We start from the raw sequence: 24901 nt of genomic DNA, 5'->3' as shown, positions 1-24901 counted from the left end.
GAAAGAGCAAAAAGTCAGAGTCCTCGGTGTGTAAGACCACTTAGTATTCAGAAGTTATAGCACGATGGTACCTAAAAACTTCAGCCTCTCTAAGCTGTGCACAATCTATTTTACAGGCTCTCCACACCCCAGAGACCTTATTCTGATAAAGTGAGAGAACCGGTGAGATATACAGAGGCAGAATGACTGACGCCAGACCGCTACTATGTACAGAACAAGCAAAGGACAACAACACTAAAGTGAGGGTAGTTCTGCGATAGCGACAGTAGATCCAAATTCAGGAGTCTGTGGAGATCGGTTATGAACTCAGAGAAGCTATTGCCTTTCTTTGCAGTCTCTCATACTGATATAGACCGAGATTTTTTTGCAAAGGCAAGTGCTGTTTCACGCTGTGGGAATACACAATACATAGTAGTATGGTGTCCCAACTCCATTTTACACCATTGTAAATCAAATGCTAGATGTATAGGCACTTCAGATACTATTGGCAGAAGTAAAATTTAATATAGCTTGCCAGCATGTGGAAAAAATTTAAGGTCCAGTTCAATGAAGTCAGTGTGATTTTGGCCTGACTCACCCATCTGCTACCTATATTAAGTAGTATAACAATCTCTATATAAATAAAATATATTCAATTTTGATCACGTTTGACATTTCTTACAGTGCTAAAATTTTGGTCATTTGTCAACCTGTATTTTTAGAGCTCTCTTGGACTGACTGCCAGGGCCCCACCTGGAAAAATTAGAAGTGTTCCCAGTCCAAAGCATTTCAAAGCAATTCTTCCACAGAAGTTAAATAAGATCAAATTAAACTGATTGCAGATGATTGTAAAAAGATGGATTTTAATTTGCTTTAAAAACACAAACAATGAAATAGAAACTTAAAAAACCCCTTTAGATTACTATACCAGCTACTTACCCATCTACCAGTACTTTGTAGGAGGTAGCTGCATTCAGAGTGACTATATATTGCGCCTGGTGTAATATTTTAAAGGACTTGCCGTAATTTATTGTACCATCTTTTCTTGAACTAATCACTGAATTACCTATAAATGTGATTGTAATCTAAAAAACACAGACCCTAAAGACAGTACAGACAACTAAGGTATCTAATATGGTAAATAAATTTTTTCTTTTTCCTGGGTGAGGTAAATTTGAGAGAGTTGGTCTCAGATGCAAATCCCACTCCCAAGAAGATTTGGGTTTGTATTCTTTATTACTGAAGAAAGCGTACTAGCAACTTCAGAGCCACAGACAGATCACTGGCTTCCCACATAAAGTCTCTCTTTTCTCCCTTGGATAATCAAAGAGGTGCCAACCTTAAAGACTTGCTGCTCGTACAAGTTACAGTAAAGTCTTCCCTAGACTTTGAAAGGGCAGAAAGCTCATCTGTCATGTCCCGAGCTACGTGTCATCTCTTCCAGAACAATTACCGAATACCCTGCCCAAGTGGGTAAATACCCCAGCATGGATTATCCATGGAAATGAAACTCTACAACTTCTAAAGCCAGGACCACGTCACTTCATGGAAGAAGCGCTAGCCAGTGCCAGCGGTAGGGCTCTTACCCTCCAGATTCACTACGCGATGCCAGTGCAAGGGAGGACCTCAGCAAATAGTTAATGGAAATTAGGTTATTCTAGGCTCATCAGCTTCCCTTGGGACTCGGCAATCACTGGCAACTCTCAGGTGCTCAGTAGGATGTCATTGTCCTTGTTAAGATTTGAATTGACAGAGATGCTGCACACACACAAAAGTGGTGCTATATACATAAATATTAAACTTGGCTATTTCAATGATGACTCCTTGTCCAGCTAAGTGATTTGGAAAGAACAGAGCTGTTAGCAGGGAGAAAATGGCAAAGTCACAAAAGGCGAATACAAGAGTGATACTCTTCGCTAGCCAAGTACGTTAGCTCATTTTAATCTGTTCTAGGAGTATATTACGTCACAACTCCTTATCTGCCCCATATCAGCCTTTAAGAACATATAAACCTCAATGAAAATACAACATTAATCTTTATCGCTTACCTCACCATTATAAAGGCAGTTATTAATATAAGCAGTCGAAAGGGGTTTCCTTACACAGAATGCGGTTGTGGAAAGCTGGCTTAGAAAAAACCTCCATTTTGAGTTCACCAGCTCAAAATGTCCTATGTTCTATAGATGCATTAGCTGGGGACCTCCCCCAAGGCCCATGTCTCTCCGTGAATGACAGCTGATGTGACAGGCACCACATAAGCATTACACACTGCTCTGGCAAGGTCCGACCGCAGGTCAGTTAAACTATCATAACGTTGTTTTCATTTCAGGCACGATTTATTGCTTAGCGTGTTACACACAACCCTCACAGAAATGGCACTCAAGCAGGTGCGGTGGTCAGGAAGACCACCTGGACCATAGCAACAGCAACAGCACAGTTTGTTTCTTACCCCTTTTCATTTCTTTAGATTGCCAGCACTGCAAGTCTTAGCTCTTTATAATTAATGGCCTCTACAGTGCACAGAAAATCCTCGAATTGCTCTCATTACAAACACGTAGAAACAGTCTGGCTCTAAACTGAGTTATGAGTCTTAAAAGGACTAAAAGTGAGTTTTATTTTCTATCTAAGAAAGAATGCTACTCTTCTGAAGCCATGTAAAACCATTTTAGCTTTTTCTGTAGAGCTCACCCTCTTATTCTGTTCCAGACGCTGGGATATATAAGCACTAACATCACTGCTCCCAGACAAACCAAAGTGGTTTGTCATACGATACTGATCTTCCACATCCCTTCAACATGAACATTAGAACAGAAAAAGCCAGGCTTTTCCTCCAGTGGTTCATAACACACCAAGTACATGATACCACATCAGTCCGTGAAATCTATCTTCCGTTCTTTGTGTAAAGTAACTCAACATCATCAGCGTAACCAAATGATTAAATGAAGAGAGATTTGTCATTAAGGTGCGTATCAATTCTGATGTACTACACAGTTCCAGCTCTCAAATCCACTCTCCCTGAATGATGAGACTGCCAAGTATTCTCATGACCAAACCATAGCTGTCATTGGGCTAATCTCTGCAGTTACACACATAGAATGTCTGAAAACCAATGTCTTGGTTACGTGGTTTAGTTCAGTATTTGTAACTACATCATGGAACTTCTCTAAGAAAACTCGGAGCACAATATTTCAATTTATGTATTTGAGCCTTTTGAATTGATTTAATCTGATACTATTGACAATAAGTCTAGAACATGTGCATTAACTATGCCTTTCTGCACAGTAGATTTACTTTTAATTTCCATACTTTGTGGAAGAAAGTTCAGTATTGCAAGGCACTTCATGCCCAATTTTGTAACTCCTGATTACATACGCGTAAGTCATACACATTAATTATACTTTTCTTGTCATCACTGAGAAGTAAATAATGTTCACTTACTATTGTTTCCACCTGTATTCTCTGGTATTGAATGGTGAGACTATACAGTAACTGCCAGAAAAGGCAGTTTAAATCTTTTGCTGCACTATATACGCAGATATGCAACAACGGCAGTGCAAGTGCTGTTGACCTCCAAGACCTTTTCTTGGATAAAGGGTTAAAAATATTCCCAAAACAGGCTACCCTGCAGAGCTGGCCTTTCAGACAATCCTGAGTGAACCCAGTTATAGTCCTGCCGCTGTTTCAAGGCGCACGCAAGCCTGCCAAGGCAGCGGCAGGATAAAGGTAAATGACGTACTGAGAAAATGTGGCAATCTCCGTCCGCCCCAAACGTTACCAATCTTGCAAGCCCTGGCTTCAGAAAAGGGAGAGTCTCCTCGCTATGCTTTATTTCTTGAGATGCTTTATAAGAAGAATTCAAATTCTAATGCCCTGGGACAAAAACGGAATTAAGCATAATCCAGTTTAAGAGTTACAGCAAAAAAAAAACCAAACAACATTCTGGAAAACATCAGGTTTTACTACATGTAATGGCTTTATGAAATGTATAAATGTTACTGTTCTATAAAATACATTTTTCATTCCAAAATGCAAATTATAATTCATATTTATTCAGGACTTTCCTTTTTAGTGTTTTAAACTTATTTTTAAAAGAAAAACACAGGATTGCCAAATGAAAGATTTATTATAGTGTTTTTATTAACAAACTTTCATTGGAAAGCTCTGGGCGCATTAACATAGGAGGCACATTGGCTTCGATGTTTGGCATTTGACAGTCAACAGAATTGCACTTCACTGTGATAGCCTTGCTACAACAGTGTGAATTTTCGCGGCAACCCTCATAGCGAGCCTCTCTCACTGACCTATTCAGCAGATGTTTTTTATCATTTTGGTCAGGCTTCAAAACCCGGTCATGCTGCAAAGAACGCTGATCTATCTTGCTCTCAGCTTTCTTTTTCTGCTTTGACAGAGAGGCTTTCTTGCTTTCAACCCCGTTCGCTTCTGTACCACCCATTTCAACACACTTGTCTGTCTGCTGACAGAATCCCTTTTGGTTATTTGATACACTGTTCTCATATTCAGAGCAATGCACTAGGAGAGGTCCTGCGTTTCGGCAGAGAAACTGTGAGGAGCTCATCATCTTTGGAACAGTTCTTACGTTTTCCTCCGGGTTTTGATGAGCATGTGGATCTGTCCTATTTATTCTCTGATGTGCCTGAAACTGCTGCACCGACTGGAGGAAAAAATTTTTAGGCAGAGTGTTCTGCGTCATCGTTCTTTTGAGCCTTCCTTGAAGGCAACTGCAGTGGAGGACATGCTGGACTGGGTGCACGTAACCGTCGGCGGTCTGCTGTAAAGCATTTATAGGAGCTACAGAGCTTTGGATCTGTACAGTTCCTGGCGAAGGGGAACACTGGTAACAGAAGGTATCACTTAACTGTTGACATGAGTGTGGACTCCACTTCACTGCCACTTGCTTATATGCGTCGGGACAGCTACACTGCCTGTTCTGAGAGAAAACTGGGCATATGGTATGTTGGTCAATAGACGTCTGTAGCATAGCTGAACTAGCAACGTTTTTTATGCTTTTACTCACTTCACTATTATAGGCTGAATGCACAGGCATGCATGTGTTTTGGGGCCTGCTGCTGAAGAGCTCTGAGCAGATATGAGTTTCTTCATAAGTCACTTTCTCTGCAGGGTTACAGATACCGGTTTGTGATGCCAGAGGCTCAAGCTCATAGTGCTCATGCTCCATTTCTGGTTTTTGACTTCGGGAGTCCAGCTGATACTTGCTAACAGGATGTGATTTATTTTGACCTCTGCCTCCTTGGGCTCCTGAAAAGGTCTGAGCAAAGGCAGTACATTGCAATTTTTTTGGTAGTGGGATCTGGCCACAAGTGCCCTGGGGTCCAAGGCATCGGCACATGCACTGGAAGAAGAACGTTGCAAAAGCCCAACTAATGCACATTATAAGCATCATAAAAGTGCCAAGCTGCGTGTATGCCAACACTGTAGAGGGCATCATCATTGCTCCAGCTACAAAAGTAGTCAGTGCAGCCATTGCAATAGCAGAACCCATACGGCTTAAAGAAAAAATTACTTTTCCCTCTCGGTCAGGGTCAGGCGCTAAGCGATAAGCCACTCCATAATGAACAGCAAAGTCTACAGATAAGCCAACAGCCACCGAAATAGTGACAGATTCTAACACATTTAGCTCCCATCCAAGAAGAACCAGAGAACCTACAGTGACGAAAATAGTTCCAGCTATTGAAACTATTGCATAAAGGCTTATAATTATATTCCAAGTTGTAAGAAGCATTACGCTAAATGCAACAGCAACTGAAAGACCCATGGCAATCAGAGTACCGTCAGAAAGACTGTCCTGAAGATCATAAAATTCAAGGTTGCTCACAAACCAACCATTGCTAAGACCTTCAGGAGCAGAACTAAGCTCACTTGATATCCATGAGTCCACCTCTTTGTAGAACTGATGCATTTTCTCATAAGCCAGTGTGAAGAGGTAGGTGCTTTGGAACTCCAACACCACCGCCCTGATGGTGTCATTTAGGTCAAAGCGAGGCCCTGGAGTTTTACTGTCTAAATGATACCCTGTGCTTCTTTCTAGCTCCATTATAGCTCTCTTGATACACAATTCAAAAACTTCTTGTTTGTATGGAAAGCTCCAGTGGCTGCAGCAGGGGTAAAGAGATGGCTCATCACAGTCTTGATTTTCCATCCACTGCTTAAAGGTTTCAATAAAGCAGCTCGTGAAATCTTGTTCTTCAGTCTGATAATAAAACGTTTGATTTCTTAACTTCTGACAGAAACGTAAAATCCAAACCTGTGAAGCTGGGCTAGCGATATTAAAACTGCTATCTAGTTGTAGCTTTCCTTTACTTTTAGGATTTAAAGGGTCACCATTATCCTCAGGTGTGACACCCCAGATTACTGTAATTGGCATGTGGAGCTCCTCTCCATGGTGGACACGTTCAAACATAAAAAGCTTTTTGTATTCTGCATCATATCGTTCAAATGGGTGAGAAGACCTAAAGACCTGAAACTCAGAGAGCTCCAATGATGGCAATTTCATCTTTGGATTTACACACACAATATACGCTCCACCAATTGTTAAGGCAAGGAACCAGAAAAGCCAAATATATCGGAATTTGATAACAATGCATGGCAAAACTTTTTCAAAAAATATCCTGGATGCTTCTGAGACTGCAAAAATAATCTTGTGGAACATTTGGCACAACACTGTCCAGCAGTTTTTGTTGCTGTATACCCTCTGCTGAGGTTTCTTAAAGCAACTGAAAATATTGAGAAGATATCGTTCATGTAATACAACTACAGCAGGTAGCCATGTAACCATTAAAACATAATTCACCAAAATGGCAGTGCCAGCATAAACACCGAAACACCTGATTGCTGTGATATTGCTGACATAATTAGCATAGAAGGCAGCAGCGGTAGTAAAACTCGTGACAAACATGGAAAGAGCAGCGTGCTGCAATGTGATGCTCACTGTCTCAGAGGTTCCAGCATGAGGTTTATCAAATTTTGTGTAGTTCCATACGTCACATAAGACAAAAGCATCATCTGCTCCAATCCCAACAAGAATAATCAATGCAGTGAGATTCATGAATGGAAAGAACTCAAAATTAAATACTACCCGATAGAGAAAATAAGAAATAATCAAAGAACTAATTATTGCAAACATAGTCATCAGCGTGATAAACATGGACTTTGTGTATACACACATAACTAATAAAACAATTACGATGGCTATGGCAGGATACACGGTATCCATCAACAGGTAATCTTGAAACAATCTATGTTTTATTCCAAACTCAATCCCTGTGATGGTTGTTACACCATCAGAAGCGTTCCAGTTTTCAAAGTTATCTAGGTAAATACTCATCATGCTTTCCCCTTTCTCGGTCGGAGAGAAGAGCATGCTGTATTTTAAAGCTGGTAAGACATAGTCAGCTGTCTTTGGGCTTAGAAAATCCTTGTCCACTAGGTAGTGAAGGATCTGGTAAACAGCGTTGTACTTGGTACATTTGCGAGGCACGTTTGTACACTTGAGTTGGTCCTTCCTTTTGGCATTCATATCCCAGCAGTCCGGCCCCAGGGTTCCGTTGTAGTAGTATTTGGCACATGTGCGAAGCAGCTTTAGGGTGTGAGAGACATCGCGTTCCACAATTTTTTGACACGATGACCGGTTGTTTAGAATAGCAATATAGTTGCCCAGTGTCCAGCTGGGACAGCACGAAGCAGCAGTGGCTCTCTGGCAGAGATCGCCAAACTGGGAATGGGATCTGATCTGTATAAAGACAGGCAGGGCAAAAAATCCAGTTTAAAGTAGTAGTCTGAATTAGTAGAAACACTCACCCACAAAAAAAATCCCAAAGTGATGAAAATTCAGCTTACAGTCCCTTCTGTGTTAACGTTTTAAATCCTTATTTCCACAAACTTTGTTTTTGATCAGCATCCTCTTACATGCAGCAGACTAAACCAGCAGTAAATCAGTATACTGACTTGTAACAGTGGCATGAAAATGGCAGCAGCGTTAAGAATACTGTAATTCTATTGTCTGAAGATGCACTGAGGACATTTGTTCCGCCCCCCGCCGAGTGAGGACTGTTCACTCTCTCCTATTACCTCATGCTGTACTCCTGAAAATAAACACTCATCCACACATCAACGAAGTTTCATTCTGCTTGGAATCAGGTACTGAAGTTCCTAGGAGAGGCAAGGACTTACCATCCAGAAAGGAAGGATGTGAGAGCCTTACAACAACTTCCATCATCTGACCTCTCTTCTACCACCCTCACTGTATGAGTCTTTTTTAGGCACTCCGACAGCGGACGGACATCTCCCCCAGCCAGGTCAGCCTGCCACCCAGGCTCTGCGTGCCCCGAGTCATGCCGGCTTTCCAAGGCACAAGCGCAAGATGCTTCCACTGGGGCATGGCACCCCAAACTAAGTCCTGCTGCAGAGAGACAGCGGTCATGCCTCCCAACGCTGCACCCACCGTGGGACGAAGTCCCAAGAGTTGACTCGGGAGCGGAGTGGAGGAAGATGCAGCAGCAGCCAAGGCCAGAGAAGTCACGGGGACAAGGAGCCAGTGGCGAGGGCAGAGAGGGCACAGGGCTGGGTCATGGGGCAGGACTGCTGTGGTGGGCTCAAGTGACTGCCCAAAGCCTAGGAACTCCTACCAGAGCTTTACAAAAATGATAGCAATTTTAACTATTTTGGTTGAGGAATCTCCTCAGCTAAGTAAGTGTTAACCCTTTACGTGGATACTCTTCTTTCACTTCAAGAATATTCCAGATTTAGTTGAAGCCAGTAAGAGCACGACTTGGCTAAACTGCCATAATTGCCATAGGCAAAATTGAAAGTTATCTATTAAATAGAACTCAAGCTCTTAAGTAACAAGGTTAGAGCAGGGAAATTTTCTCAAGCTGGGAAAACTCAATCTTGATAGAGTGCAGGGAATCTAAGTCTTAAAAGCCAGAACTTCTGGCTTGTTATATGTGACAAAATAGAATTAATCCTTCAAATATTTAGATACATGTAAAATTTCAGTTACGCAGAATAAACACATATTAATACACTCACATTAATAAAGCCATATGATTAAGAGTTTACAGGATTCCGCCACGAAACCATTATCCATGTATGTTTTAAATTTAGGTGATCTGAAATATTCCACTTTGCCTTTTTTTTTTTTTTTTTAAACAAAATTGCACAGGTTTATTATTAGCAATCCTTTATAATGCAGACAAAAAACCCTGCACTTGGGGATTCTCATGGCAGTTATAAAAGCTTTAATATGGACTTAATTTTGTCAACCAGTTTCTGAACAATAACAAACTGGCATTCCAAAAAACCAGGATAATTCACATTTGATTGTTTCCAGATAAAAACACTCACACATGCAGGCTCAGGAAAAACTGAACAACCTGCTAAATAAAAGGAAGCACTGGAATAGCATATCTGTATTTTTCATGGCACATCTCCAGGTTAATCCTATGAGGAAATAATAGGCAAATTGGGAGGAAAGGATTGTATCGAGTTCTCTACGTATTCAAGTTTGGGATGGGACAATGAGGTTTATATGCTGTTCTTCAACACTTGCTGCAGGCCATAAACATTCACTGGTAAAGTGACTGCTGCCAACGATAAAGTAACATGAGCTGGCAGCTGGAAATCAGAAATTAAAACACAAAATTCAGTTCTGGATGGCTCATTAAAATACTACGTAAAATGTTAACATATCGTAGCATTGGGCTTTGTTGGTGATCCAAAGGAACTGAAAAGGCCATTTTGCTGTTGCCAGACTCGGTCTGCCACTGGCAACATTTTCATTTATTTTGGAACAAGCCGGGGAACTAAGCCGTGCGACCCGCGCACACACTGCGCCGGCGGGCAGATCTGCCCAAAGAGCATCTAGGCAGCGACTGAGGACCACAAATACACGGTTTTGGGGAAGCGGTCTGAGGAGATCACGTACAGTCTTTGAAGTTCATAAAATAACCCTTTACGGTTTACAGGGAAAGCATTCTGCAATTAACAGGGGAAAGAAAGGGCTATTCTTATCCAAGCCGTAAAAAATTAGAACACCTCCTATAGTTATTCTGTATATAATGTTTCCAGAAAGATTATAGGATTAGCATATGCTGAGCAGCTGCAGGATGGAGCCCCTAAGTGTCAGTAAAACATATAGTTAAAGTAGCTACGAGCAAACGGGAATAAATTAACACATAGGGGATATATTGTCAGCTCATACTAAAGCAAATACTAGTTGGTGCTGAAATCCTGCTTATCATCATCAAAATACGTAAATTCCAAGATTTGCATTTCCAGAAGATAGCGTCTGATTTTCCTGTCTTTGAATACAGAAAGCTTTGCCACTTACTTCAACGGAATCGTGGCCCTAAAACAAGCATGAATTCAACAACAAAAATAACCGCAGCCAGAAGAGAAGGTCACCGAAGGCATCAATTCCTTCCGATAGCTGCGGCGCAAGTCAGCATTCTCTAGGGACTGGCTGCCGGCAGAAAGCAGCACTCAGAAGTGGGGCATATCGCAGCGCTTACATGAGTTCTAAGAAGTGTTAGAAGTGCTTAGAAATTGTTAGAAAGTGTTAAAATGGTTTAGACATGTTACTTGTAAGTAACAAGAATTGAAAAAAATTATAATTAATGAACATTCATTTCACTCAGCCCTTTCTGAGCCCTGACTATCTAATTTTTATTGTAAGTTTACATATATAGACCAGCAATAATTGCAAAACCTAACGATACGAGTTTGTTTCGTCTACTAACATGTGCTATCACGATGCACTGTCGTTCTGCTCAGCTGAGATGTTTGACTACTATATTCTTAAGTAAATACCTGAATTACAAAAAAAATCCATAGAAACACTACCTGCAACAATATCATTTATAAATATCTACACAACTGTGGGTGTAGCTGAAGTAGCCAACATTTAATTTTCTAAGTGTTCTTATTGCAAAGAAGAGCTATTTTTATGGATAAAAGATGTGTGGTGCTTGTTTTTTTGAAGTAGTTTCATCCTCACCTCAGAAAGTAAAGCAATATTTGAAACAATGCATTATTATCAAAGTGTGCATACAGGGGGGGAAAAAAGAAAAATGCCTCAGGAGTAATGAAACCATTACAAAGATTATTCTTCAGAGGTAATTAAAAGTGTCTCTATTCTGTGATACAGAAATATTTTTCTTTTTTTATTCAGACTTCATTGCTTTGGAATGATCTATACTACCTGGGATTTACCTGCATTAGCTGTCTGTGTGACTAAGCTTCTACAGTTAAATGCACAGATTAGCATCTCCTTCCTAATTCTCAATTTTTACCCTTGTAAAAGGTGATTCTCCACTGTATCTCCTGACTGAACTGGTGATACGATTATTCCCTAGCTCAGTTCATTCAAAACTGAGCTGGGTTAGTTTAAACACTGTACTTAGCTCACCTGGCTCATTCTCATTGAAAAAGATCACAGAATCGTTAAGGTTGGAAAAGACCTTTAAGATCATCACGTCCAACCATCAACCCAACACCACCATGCCCACTAAACCATGTCCCGAAGTGCCACGTCTACACAGTTTTTGAACAACTTCCAGTGACGGTGACTCCACCACCTCCCTGGGCAGCCTGTTCCAATGTTTGACCAAAAAAATAGTATATATGATAATTATATAAGATACAAGATTTAACTATAAGAGAATTATAATAATTATCGAATTATAAATATATACTAGATGAAGAATACAAATAAATAATAAATATACAAATAAATAATATGGCCAAATATATAAATAATATAAATATATAACATATTCATTATATATTAAATAATTATATAATATGTAAGATAAAGGGTAATCACATGAGCCATCCTGTTGGTGCAATAATCTCTGATGGGGAAGTAAGGAACGTTTCATGAGCACGTGAGAACAAAAACCACTTACACCAACAGAGGTCAACAAGGACAAAATGCAGCCTGCCAAAGGAGATTCATTATACAGTGTTTCACTACTCAATGTTTTAAGCAAGCAAATGCCAGCTGTTTAGGGAAAACAGTTTGGGAATTCGCTAAATTCATACAGTTGTCTAAAAGGCAATGATAAACAAATCTAATAATGAAAATATTCCTCATGAAATAAATGCGGTATAGTATGATGTTGATTATTTATGATTATTTTCGTTTTGGAGGAGAAAAATTTGTAAATAAATGGATCATTATTCATAGAAGAAAAACATACTGCTTTATTTTCATACAAAGTCACCAGTACACAAAAAATTATGGCTACTCAGCAGTTCAAAGGAAAAAATGTATTCATATCCAGCAAGTGACAAGCTTATATTTTACAAATGTACCACCTGAATGCTTACTTTATTTTAGCCTTTGTCAGTTAACTTCCATCAGCTGAAAGCGGACATTGATTTCCGAGTGCTAAATTATCTTCTAACACATGTAAAAGAAGCTATGGCAGCCTCTGAAGCTGGCTATTACAGTGGTTATTTTGACTATGCAAGGTATTGAGTAGAAGGAAAGCCAAGAAAAACTACAAAGGGGCCAGACAGACAAGGCCAAAATGTCTTCTTTCATTTTCCCAGTTTTAAAGAGAATATTAATATTACTCTGAAAGTATCACTATCCCCATCTTATTAATTGGGCTCTATTTCTACCTACTGTAACTATGTTCCTTTGATGTCCATCTGCCAACCTATTCTCTTATGACAAAAAAAAAAAAGATTAAAAAAATAAAATATCTGAGTGACCCACTGACTGTCAGAGAAAACTGCATGCGCTATGAGGATGCAGCCAGATCACCTGGAGGTGAAAAAGCAAAAAGAAAAGTAATTATTTGGTAGAAAACAAGAACAAAAATCCATGGACTAAGATCCTAAGAGGAAACACACAGCAAAAGTTAAGATAGTCCTTTCTGTGAAGAAAATTCTGAAGCAACCCTCCTCCACCCCATTCTGGCCAGTATTAGTAGCAAAACCAAATTCCTCTATATAATCTAATTGTACAAACTAAAAGTTGTTTTTTAACTTCGTCTGCATGCTGACTATTTGAAAAGGATGCGACCAATGTGAGTCCTCTCACATGCTACTGGATGGCAACGGGCAGCAAAACAAAGTTTCAAATACATGCTGCATATATGCAAGATAAAAAATTAAATGCCATCTTTACTTACCCTCAAGTTATCTACATTGCACATTGACTTAATTGCATTCAAATTCCATAAATTCTCTCCTTCTGTTGATGTAAACACCACTCGTGAATAGCGATCACCTGAAATTACAGGAGGGGAGTTTATGGATTATTTGGGTGTGTCTGGTATCAAAGACTGAGACAAAATCCCACCATTCCAGTGATGCAGATGAAATCTTTGTCAGGTCATGGGAATCCACCTCCCTTTTCAAGATGAGCTGTTTATCTGTAAGACTCAGTCCACATTAAAGTTTCAGTTTCCTTAAACTGCTTATAGTAAATATAGCATCTTCAATATTATATACCACTTAGAAGCTCTACACACTTCTATTCAAGCAAACTATCTTCTGAAATATGACAAACAAATAAAAATCAAAAGATCTAATCAGCAAACTATTAAATTCTTGGCACAGCATAATGGCAGTGCACACATAACAGTAATCAAAGGCTGATTTAGTAAGTCATTTGGGAATATAAATAATAATTATAAAGCTGTTTCTACAAGAATGTTTTTGCTTTAGAAGCAAATGACTGCAGTGGAAATTGTTGTGATATCCTTGAGGCCACTTTTAAGAATTCTACAGTTTAGACGCTTAAATTACAAATTAAATCACATGTATTAGAAGACAGCTTTTAGGAAAGAAAATAATTATTAGTGGAAGTGAGATCTTTATGCATAGCTAACAAGGGAAACATATATACCAGCACAAATATATGGTACTGCGTAATGCCATATGGTACTTCGGGTTATGAAACATTATGACGTTAATTACAATATTCCAAAACCCAAAAGGCTGCACTTTTCCCACTGCTGTGAACGGGCAGAGTTTTTGCCTTTCACAAAGCTGTAATGGAAAGACTCAGGGGCAGAGCTTTACGATCTCTGACCGTGCCTTAGGATCAAAGAAACTGAAATCTGTTGATCCTGAAGCAGACAAAGAAAGAGACCAGGAATGACAAATATGGCTCAAGAGGAAATCAGCTGTTTTCTCTACATAACGGACTGGCAAACTTTCCCATAGAAGCACAATTCCTTCATGACTGCCACAAGTGAGACTACGCAGAAACAGCAGTGGAAAGAATGAGACTATGCAGAAACAGCAGGCAGGATAAGAGGAGTTAATTCTGCTTCAAGCTGCAGTTAATGCCCAGTAGAGTTTCGAGTACATTTCCTCATCCTTATGTGAGATCTGCTCAGTCTAATTTGGTTCTGCTCCTAGGAACAGAAATGACGACCTTGCTCACATCCTCTCACTTAGATGTCAGACCATACTGTAATAATAATAATAAAAAAAAAAGCTGTCTTCCACCCTGGTTTTTACTGGTCATTGCATTCTCAGATCAAGTAATATAAACAAATAATTTCACAATTATGTTTTTGTGCTCTGTTATCAGTCCTCACATATTGAAGGGGCTGCAAAAGAGCCCAGGTCATTATATGAATAAAGGCGAGATCTACATCTGCTAATGCGCGCTCTCTGCCAGAACAGGACTTATCACAGTTTTGCAGTATGCCTTGTAAAAAGTCAGTAAAGACTTCTTTGTCTTTTCTGTCCTCTAGTTTAACTTAGACAGCTTCGTAAGTCTTCAGTACTTTAAGGCGGGTTTTGGTTTTGGTTTTTTTCTTAATTTATTTTTGTTTCTTTGAGGGGTGTGTTTTGTTTGGGTTTTGTGTGTGTAGTTTTTGTGGCGGTTGTTTTTTTTTTTTACCTCCGAAACAAACCCCTAAATTCTGGACAAGGTATGACCTGTGTATGTCTTTTAGGACATATACAGGAAAAGCATTTTGATTTACATTTTTTTTACAGGTACATTAGTGGCACAGATAAAACACAACTCTTCCCTAGTGAGAATTAAGTGTTACCTCTATAGTCATACACAAAACACTGCTTTTACAATGATCAGCATTTCCAATAACTAATACAAATCTGTACAGGAAGCGGCACCACTTAAAGGAAGCACTTTAAGTAAACACAGTTGCTTCTGAGGAAGAGCCAATAGAACACAGCATTTCAGCCCAATTTCTTCAAAGACTTCTACATGCAGAGAGAAGGTGCTTATTGTGAATATACCAAGCAAAAAATATTTTGCTAATAAGGCATACAGAAGAGCTCAGAAATCATTCAATTGGCAGAAGTTTTTAGCCTTCCTTGCAGCATTTCTCCGCTTACTTGGAATATCGCAGAAAAAGGTATCCTTGTGGAAGTTCCAGTCCGCTTGCCTCTTCTCTCTTTCGTAGTGATCATCTAACCATCTGTCATCTTGATGACTAAAACAGAATAAACAGTTTTACCTTATCTTAAAAAAGGAGATTGTTAAAAGGAGTATCCAAACAAGCCACACATCTTAATAGCTCTTACGTATTAAAAAAACACATATTTTTACCAACTTGACTTTGGTATTAAAAAAATGAAACATTTGTTGAATTTTTTGTTATTATAGACTTCAAAGGAAACTACACTGAGACCAGTACTGAAACCATCCACAATTCAAAGAGATAACTAAAATGATACATTCTTTTAAAGAGCTTGTGGTGGGAAATACGTAGTTCTATGTGAAAGTCCTTAAGAACTGTACAAGACCAGATTAAATATTTATATGAAATCGGTGGCAGTATATACATTAACTTCAGAGGGTATTAGAGTAAGTGCCATGTACACACATAAAAAACCCAATAAAATAAAATGTATTTTTAATACATACCTTTTAGCTTGCTCATCTGCATATTTGAAAGGATAGTTTGCTAGCGTTGCTTTGTACCCTGTGTTTTTCACCATGTTGTTCCATGTGACCAATCTCTGTCCTATGGCCGTCCCTCTTGGTTCAAAACCCTAAGACAGAGCATTACAAAATTCCATTAATACTTTTCATTCTTTAGCTCAAACAGGAAAGTGGAAACATGATCAAAGTGATGGATAGTTTTCATTATGAAGCATAGTTTCTCCAGGCATCTACTTTTAAAGGTAAAATGCTTTATGACAGGTCAGACAAAATAATGACCAACTGTATAGAGTGACAAGGGATTAAGAGTTCTTGCATGTACTACTTCTCTCCCTGAGAAGTGATGATGATTTAGTCTATCAAGTGTTCAACACTTCATTTTCAGAGCAAGGGTGTTCTACAAAGTCCTTTTCTGTATCTCAATTATCACTCTTTACTGATTAAATATGATTAAAAAACAGTGAAGTATATCTTCTCTATTTCTCCAAGAATAAGGCAAATTTTTAAATAATCTTGAAAGTGACTGAAACAATTTTAGTAATTCGGCCGTTTTCAAGAAATGTCCAATTCATATGGGTATGTACAGGTATATGCTACTATAATATAAATAACAATAACTTACAGGAACTTATAGTATCTTTTTATTTGAGGATAATAACTAAATACTAAATTTTCAATAAAAGTCATGAAAGCTACTCATGGGGAAGACAGCTCATGAAAAGTAAGAAATGAGCACAGTATTTACTAGAATCTGATAAAAATTACTTTCAGTCTTTCAATATGGATATCATTTCATCCCCAGAAGGCACTTAGAATCCCCTTTCCTTTAATAGATCCTGGCCCTCACTCTTTGAAACCTGATGTAGAACTTATGGTCTGTGTTGTACTCTGCTGTACATCTAAAACCGGGATGAATTTACATTATTCAATGTACAGCAGTTCTGTTAAAGGACATATGAGCTGTCAATAGCAAAATGCAGAAGGAATTTCAACTAGCGGATAACACTCTCTGACGGAAACATCAGATAGATAAGCATCTTTCTATCACCGTTAGCTGCTCTAATATCAAGATTTATTTTTTTTTTTTAATTAGAGGAATTACAAGGCTCTTTACCACCTCATTCCTTTCGTGAAGTCATTAGACAGAACTTGCTTCTGCAAGCTTACTACCAATCGAATCTCTCTGGAAACTGATGCCCTAACAGATTCATAGTTCAGGGAACCTTTCCAAGCACATTCAGAGTCAGTTTTTCCTCTGGGCAGATCTCAATTTACGAGGAATATATCAATTGCTGTACTTGCATCACTGAAAAACCAGCAAACCAAAAATACTTATTTGACAGTACAATTAATTAATGATTAATATTTACCTACCAGCAATGGATCAGAGAAATCTGGAAGATCTGGAACTAATATTCCAACCAGCGCACACACCACTATTAACACAGTACACATGCCCAGGACCACCACGGGCCAGTCGGCTATCAGCGCAGCATAGCTACATGGAGAGGAGCAGAGAAAAAGAGGTTACAGAAATAAAAGTTACACACAAAATTAATCCATACTTCTCTAAAGAACCATGTTGAAACACTGACCTGTTTTCTTTGTTTTACGTGAAATTAAGTTAGCTATCACACATAGGTGGAAACCCACTCGGAAACATTTTATTTCCACATTTTTTTTTTTTTTTAAGTAAGAAAACAAAAAACACCCCCGCTTTCTATCAAATCTCCCTACTGAAGATATATATATTCTTATATAGAAACGTTTTTCATATCAGACTATTATTTTTTCCCCCAGGATTCTGACAAAAACGCAGGCTGTATCTTAGATTCTCTTTGTGCTGCTACAGAGGAGATTAACTATGGGCTACTGAAATAGATACTTTGGTTGTTTAGTACCTATTCAGTATTTAAAACTGTCATAGCAATAATTTACATGAAATGCTTTTACATTAAAAAAATGCAATATAAAAGCATATGTGAAGTGAAAACTGTTGTTTAAGACTGAACACTATTTTTTTAATATAAATACTTTCTTCTTAACTTTATACTTAACTTTTGGCATGGATATTATCCATGGTTGGGGACCACTAGAAAAACAGATGTTTTGTTAAAAATTTAATGATAGAAAACATCACGGTTTCTGCCTTGAAAGCTTAATTTTTTTAAAGAAAAATATCAGAGAGGAGAAATCAATTTTGAAGTAGAACCCAAAAGAGAACATTTCCTCTACATTTAAAAAGAAATATTCAAACCCTATATACTAATGATTCATAAAATTTGTTGTAAAATCAAAGGTGCAAGGGAGTTGCGACATGATACATAAAATAATCAGCATTAATTGTTTAGTCTTCCACTGTAACACTTATCCTTGGAACTCCTAGTTCATTCTAAATTTTATAAGTGCAAGAATTTTTATACGCAAATCTGATTTTCATCATTCTAATAAATTATTTTTGTTAAATAGGCAGAAGAGTATGAGAAAAGAAAACGAAACACAGAAATCTTCTTAATAATTTTTCTCACAGTAAAGACTTGAATTCATAGAGTTTATGTTTCAAGGGCAACATTGTCTAATCTTGGGAGCACTGAGAGTACAGAAAGTTCCATAATGTTTAAAAGGCATTAGAAAAAAAAATGAAACACTATGAATCATTCTGTACCAATTGTCTCTGTACACACTAAATATTGATCAAGAAGGTCTATACTCTTACTTCCTCCTTAACATGCAACGGAACATGAAAGTTGACAGCAGAGTGCTCTCTCTACATATTGTCTTAAAAAATTATGGTTCTTCTTCATTTTCAGGGCAACTCATGATCTAATCACAACTCAATTACTGGCTCCACAGAAATTTTCTGTCCCATGGCTAGAGAAGGGAGGTAATGCCCAGCTCCCCACCCCAGCAACAGCTTCCCAGTTTTCCAACTGTAAAATCAACAGCAGTGAGCAAGCTTATTGCTGACTTTCCGTAGCATGTGGAAATAGGTATGGGCAGGGGTCTAAGTACAGCTTTAAGGAGCAAGGAAGTCCAAAGTGCTGGGTGTACCTCAATTTCCCATTAGGTAAATGTGGAATAATTCTTACATTCTCACACAAGAGGTTAATTAGCAAAAGCTTGAAAAGCAATCTGAAGTGCAAGTTTTTATTAAAGTGAATCACAAAGGGGCAGCTTGCCAAATGAGCAAGCATACAAAGTAGAAGTGAAGTAAATGACCTAACAGAATTTTCCTATTTATAGGACTAAATGTTTTCATAAACACCAAGCTAGATTGACTAGCTATTAGAGGCATTTGCTCTGAAGTCATAAAAATGATACCCAAAAGTTTTATTTTCCAATTCATCACTAGTGCCAGATTTACCGCTTTGACACGTTGTCTCTACACTTCCATTCTCACTTGTGCAGCTCTTAAAATGGTTAAATTCTTCAGTCACCAGCTCTAAAAGAAACGGTGTCCTGGGTGAAGTGTTTAACAAGTTAATAAGCCATGTACAGCAAGCAGTGCTGGTTTACACCTGCAAATTTGTCCTGTTTCTTGTACCACATACTGAAATTCAGATAAGCAAAGCTGCCCTGGGCTAGAAGATCACAAAGGACTAAGCAAGCTATGTTTTAATTTTATTTATCTGAGCATCATTTGCTGCTGCTGAGGGCTCTGTCTCCAACCAAGTTGCCTAGAGCCAGCCCCGATCCCAACCCAGCGTAAGTGGCTAAACAGATGGCAGTTATTTTATTTTTCACCCGTTAAAAAGCCACTAAAAGAGTTTAGTTACTTTTTATTCTCTCTGTGAAAAGCAAGCCACTGCCCTCACTTAGATTCTATGTAAATGACCACTTGCCTGAAAATACTGTAAAAATATCTGACAAGGAACACTGAAATCTGCACAGATTTTAAAATTCTGGCCCAGTGTTTATGGAGAGACTACTTGTCTCTCCATGAACAGAGCACGTGGCTTTGGCCACTTTCCGTGGTCTATCCCGTTCCCGCTCTCCCAGGATTCACAGGTGTGTGATTAGGGATGTTAAAGAGCATGTCCCTGGCTCCCTCCTCCAGTGTTTACTTAGGGATCCACTGCAGATCAATTCTTCTAAAGGTTGTTTCAACTTGCTGAGGCTATCTGCCTCCACAATCTCCTGTGGCAATTTCAGAAATTCACCACCTACTGCGTAAAAAAACCAAAAAAAACCCCAACTTTTTTTTTTTTTTTAATCTGTTTTAATTTGATTGCCTACTATTTTCCTTGAACATCCCTTACTCTTGCATTGTGTCGGGAATAAAAGCTTTGCCATCACCTCATCTACTGCCATTATGATTCTGCAAACCTCACATGTGACAGTATCAGACCTTACCTTTTTGGTAACTTGAATGGTCTGGCTGGCCTGGAAGGATGGAAAAAGAGAGTAATTGAAAATATATGAAATATACATGCATGTGCCAATTTGTTTAATTCTTCCCATACATGGATAAGCAAATAAATAGCAAAAATCAACTATTTTAAAATATGAATAATTTTAAAAGGCATACAATCATATTCAACTGAGTCTTTGCAAACAAGTAATTCAGAGAATAATTACAGCTACAAAGACAGCTGGGTTTTCAAAAGTAGAATTTTGGGGATTTTGGGGATTACTCTTCATCTTCATTCATGATGTGTCTCAAGCAATACAGCACATAAATGTAATTATGATGGAATATTGCATCAAGAAATATAAAGCTTATATATTTATTTCCTCAAGAAATATAAATCCATTTTAATTTAACTGTTATAAGAAGTAAAAATTGTATAAAAGCAAAATTTTATCAGCTGTAATTCACCGCTGCCTGGAAACGCTCCAACCCGACAAAGCAGGAGAGCTGCTAACTGGGAAATGCCCACAGGTTGCACGTAGCAGTAAAAATTGCTCCTAGCAGCCATGAGGAAGCTGGAGGAGAAAAGCATAATAACCAATCTGCAGTTGCAGTAACTCAAGGATTGAGGAAACACAGAGACAAGGATTTTCTGTTAAATCCAGCCACAAAAAGTTACGAAAAGTCATCAACCTTCTGACTGTAGTCCAAAATGCACAAATCTGACTGTCGGAGGTACTGACCATACTCAATTTTACATGTAATGCAAAAAACTTCTAGTACGACCACAAGAACAACAGACTCAGCAGCAGCTAAAAAGTACAGAAACCCAAATAAACTCATTTCTGAAATGATTTTGCAACAGTAAGTTGCCCGAGGCTGAAAAGAAGTTGTGGCAGGCTCAGGGGACTTCTCGCCATCCTATCTACAGCCTCAACCACAAAACCAACTTTTCTCAGCTAAGGCTAGACAGAAAGAAGAAAGTAGGCACTGAAGACAGAACTCACTAAACTTGAATCTGAAGTTAGTAGTAACAGGACTCCGTGTTAAGAGAAATGCTTAAACAGACAAGTCCTTTCATCAACTAACTCGGCACCAACGGAGAGTGCAAACTGAATGCGTGCTTCCGCGCCTGTATGAAAACGGGGACAAAGCTACACAGGTAACAGATTTTTGTAATTGCAGCATTGACTCTTGGCTTTACAGATTAGAGGACATAAATCCACATGTGTTAAATGTTAATATGGTGATTCAAACGTATTCCTAGCTTTTTTTGGTAAAGATTTGCATTTCTGTATGTTCAGTCACTTGTGAAAGCGAGTTCCATTCTTGTCTGTGCCATAATGCACCTCACCGTGAGCAACAATGCCATACAACTACTTGGCACAACCAACAGCCACCCAAGGACAACAACTAGTACAGGCTGTTGTAATTCAGGTTTATACTGATTAATATATAATGACATTATATTAATATAATGACATTAATATAATTATAATGACAATTCAGGTTTACATTGGCAGATAAAATTGCCTTCTGTATCCTCAGACGATCCTTACTGGGATCTCCACGACTCTACAAAGGGTTAGCCGGTTCACCCGGCCAGCCGTGTCCACATCACTACGCAAGCCCCCAAATACAAGGGTTTGCTCGGACAGCAAGGTACAGAGCTGCCACAGAATCATCTGTCCTCAAAAAGCTGAGACAAACATTTGTTGGGAAGGACCACCATGTAACTGATATCGTTCTGGGCGCCTTCTCGGTGTATCTTCTTGTATATTCACCCCTTCCACAGCGCGCTCAGCCTTTTCTGCATGCAAAATCTTAGTAGACGTGCACATTTTAAATCCCTCTTCAAACTTTAACCTATCTTTCATTTATGTCTCTGTAACCATATGTCAAAACAGATTTTCTTAACAGAATGTAAAATTTGCTTAGATAGAACTTTCAAAAATTAACTGAAGCTAATTTGGTTTACACAAAAGAGGTAAAAATACCAACACGACCCTTCCTCATCCTCCCCCTTTCCCATCAAAACCAAAGTACATTTCCCTCTGTTTCCTCCACCTGCGAAATATATTCAGTGCTGAACAAATGATGATGATTAAGTTCTTCAAAGTTCGGGAGGGTTAAAGGTCACACCTGCTATCAAACTGTTTTGTTTCGAAAAGCATGCATTAAAAAAACCTGTGTCCACCCGGGTGAATTCCAGCAGTGTAACCAATCCCTTGCAGCTGTTGTGATGACTCTATTATATCAGTCAATAGGAAAAGTTATCCCTGAAAACTATGCCCCCAAAATTCTTTAGTTATGCTCTAAAATACAGAAATGCATGGCAAAAGCAGATATTTCCCACTTAATTAACACTGCTGTGTCTAATTTTTGAACTATTATACTTCCATTTAGCCAGTTTAAATAACGCCACTAAGCTCAAAAAAAAAAAAAAAGTCTAGACAGGAAAAAAAAAATCCTCATCAGTTTTCATGAGAAAGAAACGGTGAATTCCATAATTGTGCTGGGACAAAAGCCAAACTGATCTGTGTATTAAATTACCTCTGTACTTAGTTCTCACAAGTTTGATAGCGGAAAGTGACAATCACAGTTGTTTGTGACGGAACTAGCACAACCAAGTTATTACATAAATTACAGTCACTGATTAAAATCTAATACAGACTGCGCACCAAGGGGGAAGAAGGGAAGGGGGAAGAAAAGGACAGGCTTTATTCTACCACCATTTACTGCAAGTCTCAGCCCCTATTCAACAGATGCTTGGCTTCATCCTGTCCTTTCCTAATGGCGTAAACTGAGCACCACGCAATTAGGAACCACATAAAGGAAGGATAGCTAGAGTGGTTAAAAACCCTAAAGCTTTCTCAACATCAGACGTATTTGTTTGACCAGCAGCCTTCTGTGCAACACAGTGAAAAGGGGGAATGGTGTATTTAAAAAGCATTGCAATAACATCCAGAAGTTTACTGTAGGAACTAACAAGAGCATCAGGAGGACAGATGAGGGCACCCGTTTGGACTGGACTACTACAGCTCTAATATTCACCTCTCCAGATAAATAAGCACTTACCCTCAGCATTTCCACCCATATTTTGAACAGTGAGGTAACAGAAAACATTTGTACCTTTGTGTACATACCAACCTAAAGAGGGGCAGTTCACATGTGTTAAAAAAAATACTATTGTTTTACATTTTTCTCAGCCCGAGAAAGACGACGACTAGTGCCCTCGCTTTGCGAAGGGGAACACACCGTGCCACTCGGGCACGTCCCGCCGTCGGGTTCTCAACAAAGCCAAAGGTGCCTTTCAGTTACAGCACCGAATGAGTTTTCTCATGGAAGTTAACAGACTGGCCATGAGTATAACAGAGAGGGGAGTTCGGTCCTCATTTCAAGAACCACAATGAAGAGCAAGCTTTTGGAAATCATAAGATCTTACTAAATCTAGTTCTATAACCTTCATGTTACCGGACCATTACGTGGCACAAAGCAATGTCTCACAAGCGTGCTCCTCAGCATGGGACCCTTCCAAATGAATTTAACACTTAATAATAAAATTATGGATGGTTTACTGTTTTTGTAGTGCATTTGTTTTATTAATCTAATGCATTTCAGGGGAATACAAATCTGAACGTGTCAGAGGACAATAAAAGTACCTAGATATATTCTTTTGCAATCTTTTTCTTCACAAACCTCAGTTGTGAGAGAGGTATCAATTTAAGTAACCACCTTTGCCTCACACCACGAGGAAGCAACGCTAGCTGCTTCCTCAGCAGGTGCAAGAAACCCTGCAGAAGGTAGCCATGAAATCAAAAATTAGGAAAATGGGCTGTGTTTTGAAGCATATTTTGAAGAGTTTTTTCTACCTGTCGTGGAGCAACCAGCATTTAAAAAAAGTCTTAGCATCTATCAGTAACCTAAAAGGTTGAAAGAGTTATTAGTATGATTTTGAACAGGAACATTGCTGCCTACATTGATAATAACTGTTTTTTTAATACCAACTAAAAAGCATCAATACATTCCAAAACATACGTTTGTACTACCTTATCCAAACAATACCTTTCTAAAACATTTTAAATTCCTATTATAATTCTGGATATTGCCCTGGCTAAACATCTGATTTCTGATTTATTTCATGCCACTTAGATGCAATTAATCTCTGTTTCACAGTGTGCAGATGTAGAGACCAGAGCTGAGATGCAGAAGGGCTTTTCCCCTTTTTTCCTTGAAGGAACAACAAAACAGTTAGACTTCGAGCTAAAATTAATGCCCGTGGGGCTACCACCCTGGCGTGGGGCACAGAGGCAGTGCCTGGGATTGTCACGCCCCTTCTAAGGTGTAAGGAAACAACAAAGAGCATCACAGATAAATCCCAAACTGCCAGTACGGGTGCTTCTCCTCTGTCTCGTTCCTGGGAGAGAGCGGCTAAGGGAAGCAGAAAGCTGCGCTCCCGGCAGCAATATCCAGCTGATTCTGGTGCTTCGCTGTAGCAAAGGCAGCTTCCAGCCTTGGCTGAAAGGTACCACCTCCCAGCTGCAACCGGCCCTCGCTGAGGAAGCATCGCTCTTCTTCAGACCATCGCCTGCCACCAAGCAGTTCATTACGAACCCCCAGCTGAACGCAGTAGAAGCGTTGCAGAAAGACGCACC

At 38.9% G+C, this 24901-nt stretch overlaps 1 protein-coding gene across 1 annotated transcript; it reads right to left on the bottom strand.

The window, feature by feature from the left end:
- Window positions 1-4099: 4099 nt before the first annotated feature.
- DISP1 (dispatched homolog 1 (Drosophila)) lies at window positions 4100-21931 on the bottom strand. Its single transcript, XM_010295213.1, has 9 exons — window positions 21806-21931; window positions 21336-21378; window positions 20926-21058; window positions 20249-20278; window positions 17270-17393; window positions 15878-16005; window positions 15346-15443; window positions 13158-13255; window positions 4100-7747 (listed from the first exon to the last, which is right to left on the bottom strand). Exons 1-9 carry the CDS (start codon window positions 21929-21931, stop codon window positions 4103-4105), a joined length of 4425 nt encoding a protein of 1474 aa, XP_010293515.1. The 3' UTR covers window positions 4100-4102.
- Window positions 21932-24901: the final 2970 nt, after the last annotated feature.

This window comes from Phaethon lepturus, unplaced genomic scaffold, assembly GCF_000687285.1.
Source record: "Phaethon lepturus isolate BGI_N335 unplaced genomic scaffold, ASM68728v1 scaffold7829, whole genome shotgun sequence".
Taxonomy (NCBI): domain Eukaryota; kingdom Metazoa; phylum Chordata; class Aves; order Phaethontiformes; family Phaethontidae; genus Phaethon; species Phaethon lepturus.
The sequence above is the reverse complement of the archived record's forward strand: the minus strand, read 5'-3'. Positions and strand labels throughout refer to the sequence as shown.